Genomic DNA, 17,302 nt, shown 5'->3' with positions numbered 1-17,302 from the left:
TTCGAAGTGGTACGAAGTTGTTATCGCAAAGTTTACAACTTTTTCGACCAAAATGCAAACTTTCGTCTGGTTTTTAGTTGTTTGACTATTGTATTCAATCATTGAGACACAAACCCTGCAACTATAAGTATAGTTTTCTCATCTGATAACTGTTTTGATTTGTTTGGAAAGGAATGGGACGTGGATTGGCAAAAAAAGTAGTTCAAACTGATACCAAGCCTTGCACGAAAAAGATTTCAGCATCCTTTCTAAATCGTATTTGATTCAAATTTTGAGTAATACTACTTTCGACAAACGACCCCTTAAACCAGATTATTTTTAAAATATACTTCGAATAAATAAAATTTATGCGGATCTATTTTTCTCATAGAAATTTATGTGTTTTCTAAGGCTCAATGACCAGACAGAAAACATTGAATAATTCAAGTTAAATTTGATGAGCCACTTTTAAAGATTAAGCAAAAAAATTTGGCAAAAACGACAACATTGGGTAAGTGCGAAACAAAATTTTAAATAACAGACAGACAGCATTGCCAGGCTGAAATTTGTGTTGCATCATCGTCATCGCAATTAAATCTGCAAGTTTTGCACTTAATTAATAAAAATGTTAACAACTTCATGCAACAAGCGCAGAGAGGGCAGACGAAAAATAATGCAGCTATAAATGTGCAGGTGGACAGAAGCAGCCAGACATACATTCAGATAGCTTATAAATAAAAATGGATGTGTGTATGTGTGTGTGTTTTATAGGTGTCCGACGTACACAGACAATCTTCACAAAATTTTCAGGGTAGGTTCACCTGGTCACCGGGTATTTTTTTGGCTATATTTGGAATTTTGGAAAATTAAGCGGTGTCACGTCCACAGCCAATAGAAATTTCATTTTGTCGAAAATCATAATCCGTTTGCCTCAAACCATTGATAATTGTCTATATGTAACTATAGAATTCTGGAAAACTAGGCGGTGCCACGCTTAATCCGAACTGGAAAAAGAAGCGGTAAAGATATGTTTGATGGTGAATGAGGACAAAACGAAATACCTGCTGTCGTCGAGCAAAGAGTCAGCGTATACGCGCCTTGGCAACCATGCTACTGTTGGCAGCCATAATTTCGAAATAGTAAAAGACTTCGTTTATTTGGGAACCAGCATCAACATCAGCACTGAAATCCAGCGAAAAATCAGTCTTGCCAATAAATGCTACTTTGGACTAGTGAAAAGTAAAGTCCTCTATCGGCGAATGAAAATCATACTCTACAAGTCACTTATCGTACCCGTCCTGCTATATGGGGCAGAGGAATGGACCATGACAACGTCAGATGAAGCGGCTTTGGGAGTGTTCGAGAGAAAAGTTTTTCGAAAGATTTGTGGACCTCTACGCGTTGGCGATGGCGAGTACCGAAGAAGATTTAATGATGAGCTGTACGAGCTCTACGCAGACATCCACATAGTCCAGCGATTTAAAACGCAGCGGCTGCGCTGGCTAGGCCATGTTATGCGAATGAAAGATGATGCTCCGGCCAAGAAAGTGTTTCTATCGGAACCCGCCTATGGAAGCAGAGGTAGAGGGCGGCCCCCACTCCGTTGGGAAGACCAGGTGGAAAACGATTTAAACTCCCTTGGTGTGACCAATTAGCGCCGGTTGGGGGAGCGAAGGAGCGACTGGCGCAGCTTGTTGGACGGCCATAACCGTTTAGACGGTTAAGCGCCAATTAAGTAAGTAAGTAGGTAATTATCTTAAGGCGGTATAAATATTTGAAGGGGTATGCAATATCTGGTATATATGAAGATTCTATAAATAGATGCTGGTTTATGTGGCAGAGGTAGAGCCCGTGGAATACACTCGGAATGTTTTCAAAATTACTTCCGAGGGGAGACCCGGTTTAGAAAATTTTGTATATATTTTCCATATATGAGCTTACTTGCTCGAAGAGGTAAAAGCCGTGGAACTGGGAACAGAAGTGAGAGTGTGAATGAAACTTAAATTTTATTCTCAATGCCTCTGTAATTTTTTGGAGGGTGTACCCAATATTTGGTATGTAGATTCCATATATGAAGTAATTTAGATGGGAGAGATAGAGAGTGGAAGAGGGAGTAAGACTGGGAATGGGAATGCTGATGGGAGTGGGAATGAGGGTGCGAGTAGGAGTGGGAGTGGTAGTGGAAATGAGGGTGGGAGTGGGAGTGGGAGGGAGAGTGGAAGTGGGAATGCGTATATGAGTGAGAGGCAGGAGTGGAGATAAAGGCAGTAAGGAAAGGCCGGAATTCGAAGGAGAAATGGACAAAAAAGCAGTAAAATTGTACTCTATTCGATGATATAGAGAGTGGTAGAGGGAAAGCAAGACCAGTTTTCAAATACAGGGCAGGACGCTAATAATCTTTATATATAAAATTCCAGTGTCACGTTGTTTGTCCGCGATGGACTCCTAAACTACTGAACCGGTTTAAATTTGTTTTATACCGCGTGTGCACGTTGATCTAACTTGAAATATAGGATGGGTTATATCTCAGTTTATAGTCGCAATATTATTTTATTGCAAATTTCTTTATATGTTTATACGTAATAATAAAATGTTACGTATACGCACCGGCACTCATATTTTCAGGTGGTGCGGATATACTTCCGTGTAATTGGTTGGTGTTTAATTAAACAACGTGCTTATCAATAAAATATATTATAGCGAATGATACCAAGTATAGCACACCAGCAGGCACGGCGCGAGGGGGGGTTCTTGTTCAAACGTCGACCCGGTACACCTAGAATGTGTTTATATAATATGGATATCAAACAAAAGCTGTTGATGAGTGCTTTAGTACAGAGTAATATATTATACCGCTTGGTGACTAGGGTCTTAAGATATAGCCCAAAACGTGGACCCGCATACCCCTAGGATCTGTGGGTAATATGGATATGAAATGAAAACTGTTGCTGAGAGCTCTAAAGTAATTTTCATTGTGATATTCGATTTAGTCGCATCAACCTGGCAAAACTGATAAAAATGCATGCGAAGCCGAAATAAAGACATGAATTAATAATACCCACATACCTATTTACGTACTTTCTATTCGATTTGCCAGAAATTTGGTATACAAATTTGCCTATATTAGTATTTACGATCCTTTTTTCCGGGAAGTAGACCAGAGACGGACTAGGACTGGGATTAGGACTACGACTAGGACTGAGAATCGGAGTGGGAGTGGGACTGGGACTGGAACAAAATACATACCACCCTCTGGGAAAGGCAGCAATGGATAAAGAAGAGTGAGAAGAACGTGAGAGAAGAGAAAATAGAGAAGGAGAAGGAGACTGAGAAAGAAATATAATGAGACGAATATGGAGATAGATGAAGTGAAAAGGACGGAGGGAGGAGTGAATAAAAGGATCAGGAAAAAGTGAAGAGGGGTGCGGGAAGGCAGAGTTAGACGGCAAAAGCTTATTAAAATGTAAGCAGATAGGCCCCATTTTGAGCAGAACAACGTCTGCCGGGTCTGCTAGTATATATATATAACTTAGTAAATATGTATTTAATACATGCAAATGTGTTAAATCGCACACATTTAATTTTTATGAATAAAATTCACTAAAAACATTGCATTTATGACACTTGTTGCAACACAGCGCTACTTTTGTACTTCACTGTTAACGCATGAAGTTTGCAACGCGAACCCATAACGCATAAAAGTGAGCGGTGTCAGCCAATTATTGCGTATATGCAAAGTGCATTTATTTGTTTACTTTTAAATTACATGCTTTTTATGACCACAATTTTGCTCATATTAAATTGCAGTTACTTTTTTTTTCAAATAAAAAATAAATATGAATATAAATACATTTTTTATTTTATAAGTTTGCACGATATTAATTTCGTAATGCTTTTATTGCATGCAAAGTGCGTCAATTTCACTATTTGTTTTTTTTTTTTTTTCTTAGACGCATATTTTTCTGCCGGCAGCTTGTTTGTTGTGTTGACGACGTCAACAGGTTTTCATGTAAATTTCACGATTATTCAGTCCATTGACATGCATTTGTTTTTAATGTTCACACAATTAGATTGCATGCTGAACAGGTGTCGAGATATGATTTAGTTACTCATATATCAACAGTGCGTCATTTAAGGCGTGGTTTTGTAAGTTGAGATAAGGATTTAATGAAAGTTCGATTTAAAGGATAGTTATGCGGAAACCAGACCGCTCATCAGTATCCAAAGATTAGTAGGACATCAGGGTTCTTATAGTTAAATTTTTTGCTTTGGCAGAAACGGGTTGCTTCGCTTATAATGGGGAGTGTTGTTTTATTGTTGTTTAGAAAGCAGAATGGATGTAGGAGAGCCCCCGTTACCTCTTATATGTATTCAGCTAGGTTGCGGGGTGAAAAAAACGGATTTGGAATAACAAATTTAAGCTTTCTTTATCTTTAGCCACTTGTAAATTAGACAGCTTATTCAAAGGCCAATTAAAACAAAGAAGGAAAAAAGGCGTGAGTACCAAGCATTCGTATACTACTCATACTGTTTTTGACTTAACTAGTGCTCACCCAATGGTTAAAGTTAAACCACGACAAAGGTAACTTTATCAGAAACAAATACCAAATTTCAAACCATTTGAGAAGAGCTTCGTTGACTCCTTTTCTTATTATTGGCTTATTATGGAACGCGAAAATGTCGTGGTAATATATGAATAAAAAGTGCAAGGCGTGATAACCTCAGAAGAGATTTTTTGCCGAGATTCTGTTCCAACTTGCGTCATACTCTATTTAGTTTTTCCTGTAAATTGGAGATCCTTTCCATACATTTACGCCGACTACGAGCGGCAAAGGGATTCAAGGGGTTGATAAGTGCAGTACAAAACTTTATAGCTTCAAAGCTTCCGCAGCCCAATTGTCAACCTCACCTACATACGCGAGGCGAATCCTGTTATAAATATAAATGTATGATACACATATTTAGCAGTTGAGACTCTGGCGACCCCAAGTTCCTCAGGGAACTATGGACTTGGAAGGAACAGGTGGAGTAAGTATTGAACTAGCCTGGTGCGCTCAATGAGAGCCAGTTATCGTGAGGCGGTCAACATTTGTGAGATTTCTCTATACAACGGCATGGGCGGTTATGCGACAATTAATGATGATGATGAATCGAGCGAAGTAAGGCAATCCGAAAGCACTTTTTATCAGACCAAGGTTCAGCTCAATAATTTAAGTGGAGCTTGGCTATCTGAGTAAATGTTAAATTCCTTGCAAAGCATCACATTCACCACTTCCTTCACTTCCGCTTGGAAGGCGCGAGTGATTGGGCAACATCAAACAACGAGCTTCCTCTGCACCAACCTTCCCTTTACAACTCCAACACATTCGTGAACCATTCAACTAGCACACAGCCACAGATTAGTCGCTGTTGTTGTTGTTGTTGTAGCGATAAGGACACTCCCCGAAGGCCTTGGGGAGTGTTATCGATATTGATGGTCCTTTGCCGGATGCAGATCCGGTACGTTCCGGTAACAAGCACCATTATGGTACTAGCCGGACCATCCCCGGAACGATTTGTTATGACTAGATGCGACCTTCTAGATCATACCGCCCTCCCACCACCTAGATCCATGAGGAGTTCGGGGTCGTCAGAGCCTCGGCTGTTAATGAAACAGGATTCGCCACGGAAAGGTGAGGTTGACAATTGGGTTTGAAGAAGCTATATATTTCGCTGGCAACCTGAAAAGGTTGCGCTACAGAACCCCATGAATATATTTCGAATTTTAGTTGCCTCTTACGACAGGCATACCTACCGGGGGTATATTCTAACCCCCTCACACGCCTGGGGCACAGAGTTGTCGCTCTCCCCATCCTCTTTCGAGGGAATGACTGTGTTTAAGCTTGCACAGCCTGCCTTGCCTGGGTTGAAGTAAAAATTTGTAAGAATGCACGAGTTTCCGAAGTCAGAAAGCCATTTCACGAAGCTTGATCCAATGCAGTAGCCGCTTTGCGCCCAATATCCACCGAATGTATGCTAAACATGACATTGAATGTATTCTTTCTAGTTAGAGTGACACCGTACAGCCCATTGTATTGCCAGTAATATTTTGGTAAATATTACAACTTAGGACCTTGAAGACAGTTTTTTGTCCAAAATACCATGAGATATTTTACTCTATTTGAAAGTATCAGCGGTATGCCGCCAATAAAATGTGTCCGGAAAGCGATAACCTTTTTTACACGCTCGTAAAACTAACCAGTTAATTTTTTGTAACAGCCTCGAAGACATAGCGCAGACCAACTGCCCGTCGTCTACACAAAATATCGCTCCGAGTACTCAAAAGTTTGTTCAGGTTTTTGTGAGGTCATCTTCGTAGCCAACCACTAGGCACCCAAAGCATTTGCTCGCGCAGCTTAGTCTATGGGCACGGACAGAACACCATACTGTGGCATATATGTATTTACACATCTTTTGGTCTTGATTCCTTTACCAACCAGTGGCTTTCGACAGTAAAATTGAATGTTCTTTAATAGACGGTTATTCAAAGAAATAAGTTTTAACCACTGAAATGTATACTTTTCGAACTTTAGTCGGACCTCTAGAGTAGTGCAAGAAGCATACATAATTTATTCAAGCGTGAAACGCATTTGATTTAAAGTTGTTAAACAAAAAACAAGTTTTTCGACAAACTTGGTGAAAAATAGTATAATGTTATCAAATGGATTATTTATTGCAGCTGAAAACGTTTTTGTACTTTTTTTTAGTGATTGGTATGTAGACTGGTGTTTGGGCTGTTCTCCATAAGTCTGAAGAAAAACGTTTATTTATTTTTCTCATATCAACAAAGGGCTGCCCCAGAATAGCTGGCTAAAAAAAAATAATGAGCTGAGCTACAAAGTCTTAGATGTAAAATTTGATCATAGTGTAACGAATTTTGGGAAATTCCGATAGTTGTAGACCTTCTTCTAACGTTCGAATCGCTGAACTGTTGAATAAATAACTCCTTTATTCAGTATTGATAAATGGTCTCTATTTAGACTACTTTGGAAGTAGTACAATTATACTTTACTATCAAGTACTTCACAACTAATAGCGTGTTCTAATCAAACTAATTACTGATTGCTCAGCTTGCACTGCTTTTATACTCTCGGTTTTGTCGTTCACCTATTGCTCTTAAGCTCTAGTCTTTTCGCAAAAATGTGTTCGATAACAGTTGTATCTCATGCTTGGTTACCAGCTATATAAATGTATATTTGTAGTTTATGCTTTTCTACTAGCCATATGCGTGTGTATGTGTGCGTATCAGCTTGTGCTCTTAATTGATGACTATATGCATATGTATGTGAGATATTCTTCGTCGCCTTCTATGTAAGTTTGGCTGCTTGCTGTTTTTGTTGTTGTGATTATTTACTAACAGCATAGGGATGCTTATATTCGCCACAATAGCTTAATCCGCTTTTTTAGTCACTGTGCGTCACAATGCGGCATTTTCTTATTGAAGGTGGCGAAGGTGTACCATAACAAGCTACATTGTTTGTTTTTAATTGTTATGAAAATATATTTCTTTTTTTTTTTTTTGCTTTTTTATGTTGTTCTTTTTTCATTGTTCATTGAACACGAGCGGGGTATTGAACTTCGCGTCGTTTTGGCTCAATTGCAAACAACGTCGCTTGGGGCAAAACAGCAAAGATAAGTAAATAAATAATAAAAATTGTAAAAATAACACTAGTAACAAAAACAACAATGCGATTTATAAATATAACAATATGTGATATAGGAAGCAGCAGAAAGTCATCAACAAGCCAAAACAAGTGTACAAGAATCTTACCAGCAGCAGCAGCACCAACGCCGTACAACAAGTGCACCAGCACAACCAGCAACCACACTCCAATAAGTGAAGCACTTGAAAAGGTACTTGAGATAGATTGATAGGTGACTACATACCAGATTCAATACACAGGCCATCTTTCTATAGTTAACCAACTATGCAGGCATAGCCACAACAAGCAAGTCAACCTAGTCAAGCAAGCAAGCAAATGTGCGACTGTTCGATGATGTGCACTCGCTCTGTTTTGTTATTGTTTCAATTTGCATTAATTTTTCTTTTTTACTTTTATTTTAAAAAAATGTAGCATTATGCGCAAAAACTCTCATACTTCTTATTTCCTTTGCTATTTTTTTATTTGTTGCGCGCGCCAATTGTTGTTTCACATAATATTTAATATGTATGTAGATAACACTTGTGGCAGAATAAGAGCAACTTTCAAGTTGTGCTGCAAGTTCAGTGAGCTTTGAGGCATTACAATGAGTGCTTGTGGCCCTCAAGTGTCAGAAACTTTGCTGCTGTAAGCCATGTCATCAACGAGGTGTATGCCCTACAACAAAAGGCGCTTTAACTGGCACCTACCTAGAATACTGGCCTAGTCGAAACTGAGCGCACTGCAACAACGACAGTCGGTCAAGCAGCAGCTAAGACGACGTTCAACGTTGACTTCTACTGGTGGTAATTAAATTTATGCTCGTCACTCTAACAAGAGTAAGCTTTTTATTTCATATTTTCCAACAATCAGTGAGCTCATATTTCAAAAGAAATTTATTTTACATAACATAAGAGAAGAAGTGCATTGAAACACACAGGCACAAGTGCTTAATACGTGAGTGTGTGTTTAGTATAGATTGAACAAGTAAGAACGGGACTGTCTTCGGCTGTGCCGAAGACTTCATACCTTTCATGAATGGGGCTGAACAATAATCTTATCCTGCTCGTAATCTCCGAATAATCGGATGTATAAGATAAGAAATATATAGTGAACAGATCTACATACCTTAACGATTTTTAAGATAAATATAAAATAAACAAGTAAGAACGGGACTGTCTTCGGCTGTGCCGAAGACTTCATACATTTCATGAATGGGGCTGAACAATAATCTTATCCTGCTCGTAATCTCCGAATAATCGGATGTATAAGATAAGAAATATATAGTGAACAGATCTACATACCTTAACGATTTTTAAGATAAATATAAAATAAACAAGTAAGAACGGGACTGTCTTCGGCTGTGCCGAAGACTTCATACCTTTCATGAATGGGGCTGAACAATAATCTTATCCCGTTCGTAATCTCCGAATAATCGGATGTATAAAATAAGAAATATATAGTGAACAGATCTACATACCTTAACGATTTTTAAGATAAATATAAAATAAAAAACAGGTAGGTACTTTGTGTGAGGATGCAAAGTTTCAGGTTTTTTGTGGTCTGCGTGTAAAAACTATGACTACGAATCACGTATTTCAAAAATATATGACGAAAACGTAACTATTTGATGAAATTTGATGAATTTTGAAGATTCTAGCCGTAAAAAAGGGGTCAAAATGACAGTTTATATGAAGTATATAATATATATACGACCGATCTCTATGATTTTTTCAGACAACAATATATGCTATATACGTAAGCATTTTGTGAAATTTGAAGCTTCTAACTGTTAAAACGGGGCAGAATTTGCGCAAAGTTTCTTATCTGAACAATCGGTTGTATGAGATATATACTATGTGTACCACCGATCTCAATGATTTTTTCAGACATCAATATATGCTATACACGTAAGCAGTTGGTGAAATTTGAAGCTTCTGGCTGTTAAAATGGGGCCAAAATCGTAAAAAAAATATATATATACTATATATATATACTATATATACCATCATATATATATTATATATATCACCGATCTCTATGATTTTTTGACACAACAATACATACTATATACGTAAGCAATCGGTGAAATTTGAAGCTTATAACTTTTAAAAGTGGGAAGAAATTGCGCAAAGTTTCTTATCTGAACAATCGTATGTATGGGATATATACTATATATACCACCGGTATCTATGATTTTCTCAGAAAACAATATATGCTATACACGTAAGCATTTGGTGAAATTTGAACATATCTAAATGATTTTTAAGATAAATATAAAATAAAAAATAGGTAGGTAATCTGTGTGAGGATGCAAAGCTTCACGTTTTTTGTGGTCTGCATGTAAAAACTATGGCTACGAATCACGTATTTCAAAAATATATGACGTAAACGTAACTATTTGATGAAACTTGATGAATCTTGAAGCTTCTAGCCGTAAAAAAGGGGTCAATATGACAGTTTATATGAAGTATATAATATATATACCACCGATCTCTATGATTTTTTCAGACAACAATATATGCTATATACGAAAGCATTTTGTGAAATTTGAAGCTTCTAACTGTTAAAACGGGGCAGAAATTGCGCAAAGTTTCTTATCTGAACAATCGGTTGTATGAGATATATACTATGTATACCACCGATCTCAATGATTTTTTCAGACATCAATATATGCTATACACGTAAGCAGTTGGTGAAATTTGAAGCTTCTAGCTGTTAAAATGGGGTAGAAATTGCGAAAAGTTTCTTATCTGAACAATCGGTTGTATGAGATATATACTATATATACAACCGATGTCTATGATTTTTTCAGACAACAATATATGCTATATACGTAAGCAATCAGTGAAATTTGAAGCTTATAGCTGTTAAAATGGGGTAGAAATTGCGAAAAGTTTCTTATCTGAACAATCGGTTGTATGAGATATATACTATATATACAACCGATCTCTATGATTTTTTCAGACAACAATATATGCTATATGCGTAAGCAATCGGTGAAATTTGAAGCTTATAGCTGTTAAAATGGGGTAGAAATTGCGAAAAGTTTCTTATCTGAACAATCGGTTGTATGAGATATATACTATATATACAACCGATCTCTATGATTTTTTCAGACAACAATATATGCTATATAAGTAAATATTCGGTGAAATTTGAAACTTCTAGCTGTTAAAATGGGGCTAAAATTTGCGAAAATATATATATATATACTAGATATATATACTATATATACCACCATATATATACTATATATACCACCGATCTTTATGATTTTTTCAGACAACAATATATGCTATATACGTAAGCATTCGCTGAAATTTGAAGCCTCTAGCTCTTAAAATAGGGCAGTAATTACGAAAAGTTCCTTATCTGAACAATCGGTTGTGGGGGATATATACTATATATACGACCGATCTCATAAATTTTTTCAGGCAACAATATGTGCAATATACGAAAGTATATGGTGAAGTTTGAAACTTCAATCTGTTAAATTGGGTAAGATATTACAAAAATCCTCTTTTTCTGAAAAATCGGTTGTATGGAGGATATATGCTATAGTGGTCCGATCCGGTCGGTTCCGACAAATGTCTAATCGGACACCCAAATACACCTGCTCACCAAATTTTATCAAGATATCTCAAAAATTGAGGGACTAGTTTGCATACAAACAGACAGGCGGACAGACGGACATGGCTAAATCAACTCAGCTCTTCAACCTGATTATTTCGGTATACTTAATGGTGGGTCTATCTATTTTCCTTTAAGGACTTACAATTTTCGGTTTCGTGACGAAATTAATATACCATTTCATTTTCATGAAAGGTATAAAAATAGCAATACCTCTTCAGATGACGTTATTTATGAATGTTGCCAAAGTTGTAGTCGTGCATTTTTCAAGGCGTGCAAATTCCACTTCCGCGCCAAGCTGCTTGACTTCATAGCCGCATATCTATCTGACGCGCTGATTGACTTGACTTTTTTGACTAACCGACAGCTAGGTCTACCAGCAATAGGTTAGTGCCTCGTCTGCCATTGTAACCTCTTGTGTTCACAGTCACAAATTTACTCACACCTTGGACTTAAAGCAAGCAACATTAAGTCACTTGGCAGTTCGTCAGCGTCAGTCGGCCGTTGGCCGTTGGCAGTTGGCAGTGATGCGTCATTTTTTAGGTGGAAACTCTTCAAAAGTGAATTGGTTTCATATACCTACCGAACTCCTGCTGTTTAATGTAACAACCGTCTACATGTTTTTGTTGCTTTTATTTGTGGCCGCTGCATGCGAGTTCGAGTTTGAGTACGAGTTGAAGTTTGCAAGTGGTTGCTCTTTTTGGTCGAAAGTTTTTTGTTTTGCTACTTTTTTTTTGCTTTTTTTTATCGTAAGCTCTTTGATTGGCGCGGGTGTTGCCGCTTTTACATACACGCATACACAGAAATAAAACGAATGTCTGATATTAATATCTACTGTGTATCATGTTTATGTGTATAACTTATGCATATATTTGCCCATTTAAGTGGCATGTCAATCAGTACATAAATCTACCGCGTAAGAGGATGCATAGATGTAGCAAAACGTAGTGCAAATAGGATTAAGGCTGCAATATGAAAAGTGCCGCGAATTACACAGGCCTACAAGTTTTAGAGCCAGACCCTGCAATTGCAGCATTTCGCAAACGGAAATGCTAGCAAATATGCGCTACAGCCAATTATTTTACACGTGTGCCCGTGCTAGGCTGAACTGGTCGGCCAATAAAGAACTCACATAGACTGAATGTTTCCAAAGTGTTACCAGACTTTGTTTGACGACAAAACCGAAGAATCCCAATCAGGTGCCAGCACTTATGTTATAGAATAACTCCGTCCTCTACTAGAAGTTTAATTGCTGCCTCGAGATGCGGCAACTCTGCTACCCCTAATAACTGGCGCCTTGACCTGGCGAGCGCAGGACACGAACACAGAACGTACTCAATCGTTGCTTCCTGCAGCTCGCACTTCCCACACCTGCTATAATAGGTCAGTTATCTAACACCTAACCTAACTTATAAGCATGTGACGCCAGAAGGTCCAGTTAGTATGCCCATCGTGAGCCTTAAGTCTTCTCTCTTTAGAGATATAAGCCACTTCGTGAGTTTAATATCGTAGTCTTTGCACATGAGCTTAGAAATTGTGCAGCCACACGCTTTTGTTCAGGCCTTTGTTGCTTGATTGATCATACGCAGCTCCTGTCTTCTTTTAATTTCTCCCAAATGAATTGGGATGTCTATTGTCATTTGAACGAGTGTTGCACCTTCCTTTGCCAACTCATCGGCCTTTTGGTTACTTTATATTCTTTTACGATCGGCAACCCAGTATAACTGCATGGTCCGGCCTGAGCAAAGTCTCTACAATGCTTATTTTCATTCCACAGGACAGTACTTGACGAAGAACTATGAGCGTATTGTCATAATAGTCGCCTGACTATCAATATACATATTCACGAAAGGCACTTTAAGGATCTGGGTGCCTATAGAATCTACTAATTTATGGACCGATACAGCATATAGCAGACCCGACCCCATTGACTTGCAACCATCAATATACACGTGTATAGTATGTTCTGGCATTTCCGCACCTTTGCACCGTCCCTTCGCCACAATTATGGCCCAAGTTTCATTTCGTAGCTTAGGAACGGACCATGTAGTCTGTTTTCCCCCAAATTTGATTGCACTATAATGCTATGGCCATAAGGCCAGCACTCAAGATGCACCGAGGCCTTAAGCCTTGTTACAGTTGCTAGCGCTAAATTTTTGTCTATTAAGTCTGCAGGTGCGGTGTGCAGAATGGCAGGAAATGCTGCTATCGGGGTAGTTTAAATGGCTCCCTTTATGCTAGTCGTTATTAGTCTACAAAGGTCTTGTCGTGCGCAAACTGTTAAATATGTACACTGCTAGAATGGGCGTTGGATCCCAAGACTGGTGGACGCTGCAGATGTGTTTAGGAGGAAGACATCATGCAACATTCGAAGTACCAGTACCATTGTGGAAAACTCAACTATGAACAAACCCAAACAAAGGGCATTAACAAATTTATGATGACTTCACAAGGTGGTGCGGTCCACAGTAGCCGGCACAGCATAGAATAGATGCCAATTTCGTTGAAAAAAGAAATTGATAAAGCATAAGTGAAAATAACTTACAAAGGTGCGCCTGCGCAACCTTTAATGAAAGGCAAACATTACAAGGCTGCTACTTAATACACTCAGTCGGTAGATCTCAAAGATGTAAGCAAATAAACAAAGTTTTGAGCGAGCAAATACAACATCAAAAGAAAGGGAAACGTAAATCAACTTCACGCATGCGCAATAGGCAGCGATTGAAGTGGACCCTTTAAAATCGGTTTATTTGACAAATTCGTTAGTGTGTCAGCTTTCACTGCGTATTCATGTCAGCATACATAGTAGGCGCACAACAATAATCTCCTCGAGCAATTGCAGTTAATGTGAAAAATTCAATATAGTTTTATTATGAAATGCCTAAGCGATCATACAAAGAACTGGAAAAGTAACCAACTCAAAATGTAAAAGGAAATAAATACATACATTATACTGGGTCGATTTATTAACCGATATCGCGTCATCGATTTTTCGATATCATTTGGGCTCAGGAAAACGTTCCACTATGCATACACAAAAAAATAATTTTCGAGCCTGCGAAATTTCATTATTTTTTTTACTTTTTCGACTTTGATTTTTAAAGTTTTTTCATGTCTCCCCCTTCCTCTGCTTCCAAACTACGGTCTGGATTGAAATACTTTATTGGCCGGAACGTATTGGTCTATTCGCAGGAATCATCTAGCCAGCGAAGCCTATGGGCTCTTATACGCTGCACTACAGAACATCGTTAAAGCTCCTTCGATTTTACGCCGTTGGCACAGGACCATGAATTTTCCGGCGAAATTTTCTATCGAAATTGTATTCATACCTAGGTTTTACGCATGCCGGGATCTTTTGGCATCCCATTTTAGCTAGGTTTCGTTCGATGTCCGACACCCCGGTATTTGTAGCCACCTTTTGTCGGCTTCGCGGGGGATGTGCTCCTTGAGCATTAGCTTGCATTTTGCAAGGGGCATACCTAAGCGTTCTTGGTCAGGAAGAATCTGTCTGGACGTAGAATAGCTTTTTATAATTTTATTATTTGTTATTTTAGTGGTGTCTAAGCTTTAATGATTCGACGGGCGAATAGTTTTTTGTTATTATATTTTATATTATTTGTTATTTTTGTGGACTGTGTGTTATGTTATTATTTTTAGAGAGGGGGGTCGCTATTCACCTGTTACACCTTGTATTTATTCATTGGGGCGAGCACTGGGGGCTCCAAGGTATTAATTGCGGGTTGAGCCACCTTGTTTTGCTTTGAAAAACCCCCGCTTTGTCTTTAGAATATTTCACTAACCAGTTGAGAATTACAACAACACTCAATGCCTAATGAAACAAATGAACGAAAAATGTTCATAGTTTAAGTCACTTAAACAAGTGGACTGTGCGACATTTTATTTATGTGTTTATTGTATATGATTTTTCTTCTAGAATAGAGGGTGCTAAGCCCCTGTTACACTTTTTTATGTATTTAATAGGGGGTGAACACTTGGGGATCTGAGGGAAAGCTTCATCATTTCGATGTGAAAAGCCCGGTGTGGCACCTTATATGTATTTGTTGGAGGTGAGCACTTGGGCTCTGAGGTATTGGCTGCATGTTGAGCCACCTCATTTGCTATGAAAAACCCCGATTTTAGATAAAATTGTGAACTATATCTTTCAAATATTTCACTAACTAGTTGAGAACTACAAGCGCAATGAATAACTAATGAAACGAAGGAAAGAAAAATGTTCATAGTTTAAGTCACTTGAATAATAATATTTAATTGTTCATGAAGTTTTAAAATTTTAATTTTTTGTTTATTTGCAGAAAATATAACGATAGTCGGCCTCCCGGACTATGTGAACAACAATCTCAAAATAGCACTGTACGCAAAAGAAACACAACGATACCTCTGTTTCAACGAACAGTGGAAATTAGTTGGAATGGTAAGTGAGAAAAGCATATTTTTATAGTTCAATTAAACTAACTTGACGACTGTTCCTCGTGAAAAAAGGGGGCGGTCGGGCTTGTGCATTAATTAATCTTCGGGAAGTGTCCTTATCGCTGCAACAACAACAAAATTGAACTTCAACAAGAGTTGGCACCCTATCGGGTTAGGGGGCAGAATATACCCGCGGTAGGTATGCCTGTCGTAAGAGGCGACTATAATACCAGATTCAAGGGGCTGTGTAGCGCAACCCTTCAGGTTGCCAGCGCAATATATAGATTCTCCAAACCCATTTTTCAACCTCACCTATCCGCGGCGAATCCTGTTCTACTAACAGACGAGGCTCTGGCGACCCTATGCTCCTCATGGAACTTGGGGTTGGGGAGGGAGGGGATGGCCTGAAGGTTTAATGTGGCCACATAAATCGTTCCCGAGATAATCGGGCTAGCACCTTAATGGTGATGTGGTACCGGAGCGTACCGGATCTGTATCCGGCAAAGGACCATCACATCGGTAACACTCCCCAAAGCCTTCGGGGAGCAACCTTATCGCTAAAACAACAACAACAAGAGTTAGCTCCATGATGCAATAAACCACACAAGTGAAGTCAATACATATAACAAAATGGAGTCGCATTTGACAATACTCGCCTTCATAAATTTAAGTGATGCTTCTTGACTTATCTGCAGCATTTATTTTTTCAATATAAAATATGAAGTAACGTGCAGGAAAATAACGCTTTTGTGGGAGGGTTTATTTTGTTTTTCCTGAGAGGGCATGAAAATAGTTTTAATCAATGGAACTGAATGGCTAGATCTTCATAGTATCACTTTTTATCACTAAGGAATAAGGAAACATACTGCTGATTGACGATCTGGAACAATTTCATGAAGTTTCGGAAGAGTATCTGGGAGACCTCAATACAAAAATTCGGGATTGACGGTATATGTTTCCAAATCCCAACATATATCTATCCAAACCAAGCGTTGATGAAGGCCCATTGCGCAGAAAGAGGTGGCTAATGTAAATATATAGTACCTGGGCGACCGAGCTTTGCTCGGCAATCTTCGAGTATGCCGCATAACATACTTTGTTCTACATGCCATCATTAATCAAACTCTACTTTTTTTATGTACCTACATATGTAATATATTTTTACTTACCAATATTTGATTTCCTTGAAAAAAAGATTTCAAAAACATATCAAACACTAACCGCAAATTGAACTGGAATGAAAATTTTGAATTGGTAATTCCAACCTATAGTATAAGGGATTGTTATGACAATTAGTGAAATTGAGAACTAAGTTATTTAGGTCGAGTATCTTCATGCGCCGAATTATTAATTTCAAACATTTTTTTAGTTGTACACTATGAAAGTTTTACACTTTTATTACAATCCAAAAACTTGTAAATTTCACGAATGACAACTACCAGTTATGACAACAATCAGTTAGTTTAATTAAATGTCAACTTACTTCCATAAGCGCCATCTGCTGGTAAGTAGTTAAATGGTTGGATGTCATTTTCGAATTGAACATACGCCTCTAGTGTTTTACGGTAGCAAATTACCATGGT

General features: G+C 38.2%; 1 protein-coding gene across 9 annotated transcripts in view; it reads left to right on the top strand.

The window, feature by feature from the left end:
* The window catches only part of ths (thisbe), a 481,670-nt gene that overhangs the window by 417,761 nt on the left and 46,607 nt on the right, over positions 1 to 17,302 (top strand). For all 9 annotated transcript variants that reach the window (XM_067771239.1, XM_067771235.1, XM_067771236.1 and 6 more), the window contains one exon: positions 15,605 to 15,723. In XM_067771239.1, coding sequence (XP_067627340.1) covers positions 15,605 to 15,723 — 119 coding nt within the window. The remainder of the gene's footprint in view (positions 1 to 15,604; positions 15,724 to 17,302) is intronic.

This window comes from Eurosta solidaginis, chromosome 3, assembly GCF_040869045.1.
Source record: "Eurosta solidaginis isolate ZX-2024a chromosome 3, ASM4086904v1, whole genome shotgun sequence".
Classification (NCBI taxonomy): Eukaryota; Metazoa; Arthropoda; class Insecta; order Diptera; family Tephritidae; genus Eurosta; species Eurosta solidaginis.
Note: the sequence above shows the minus strand (reverse complement) of the source record. Positions and strands in the feature narration are given on the sequence as shown.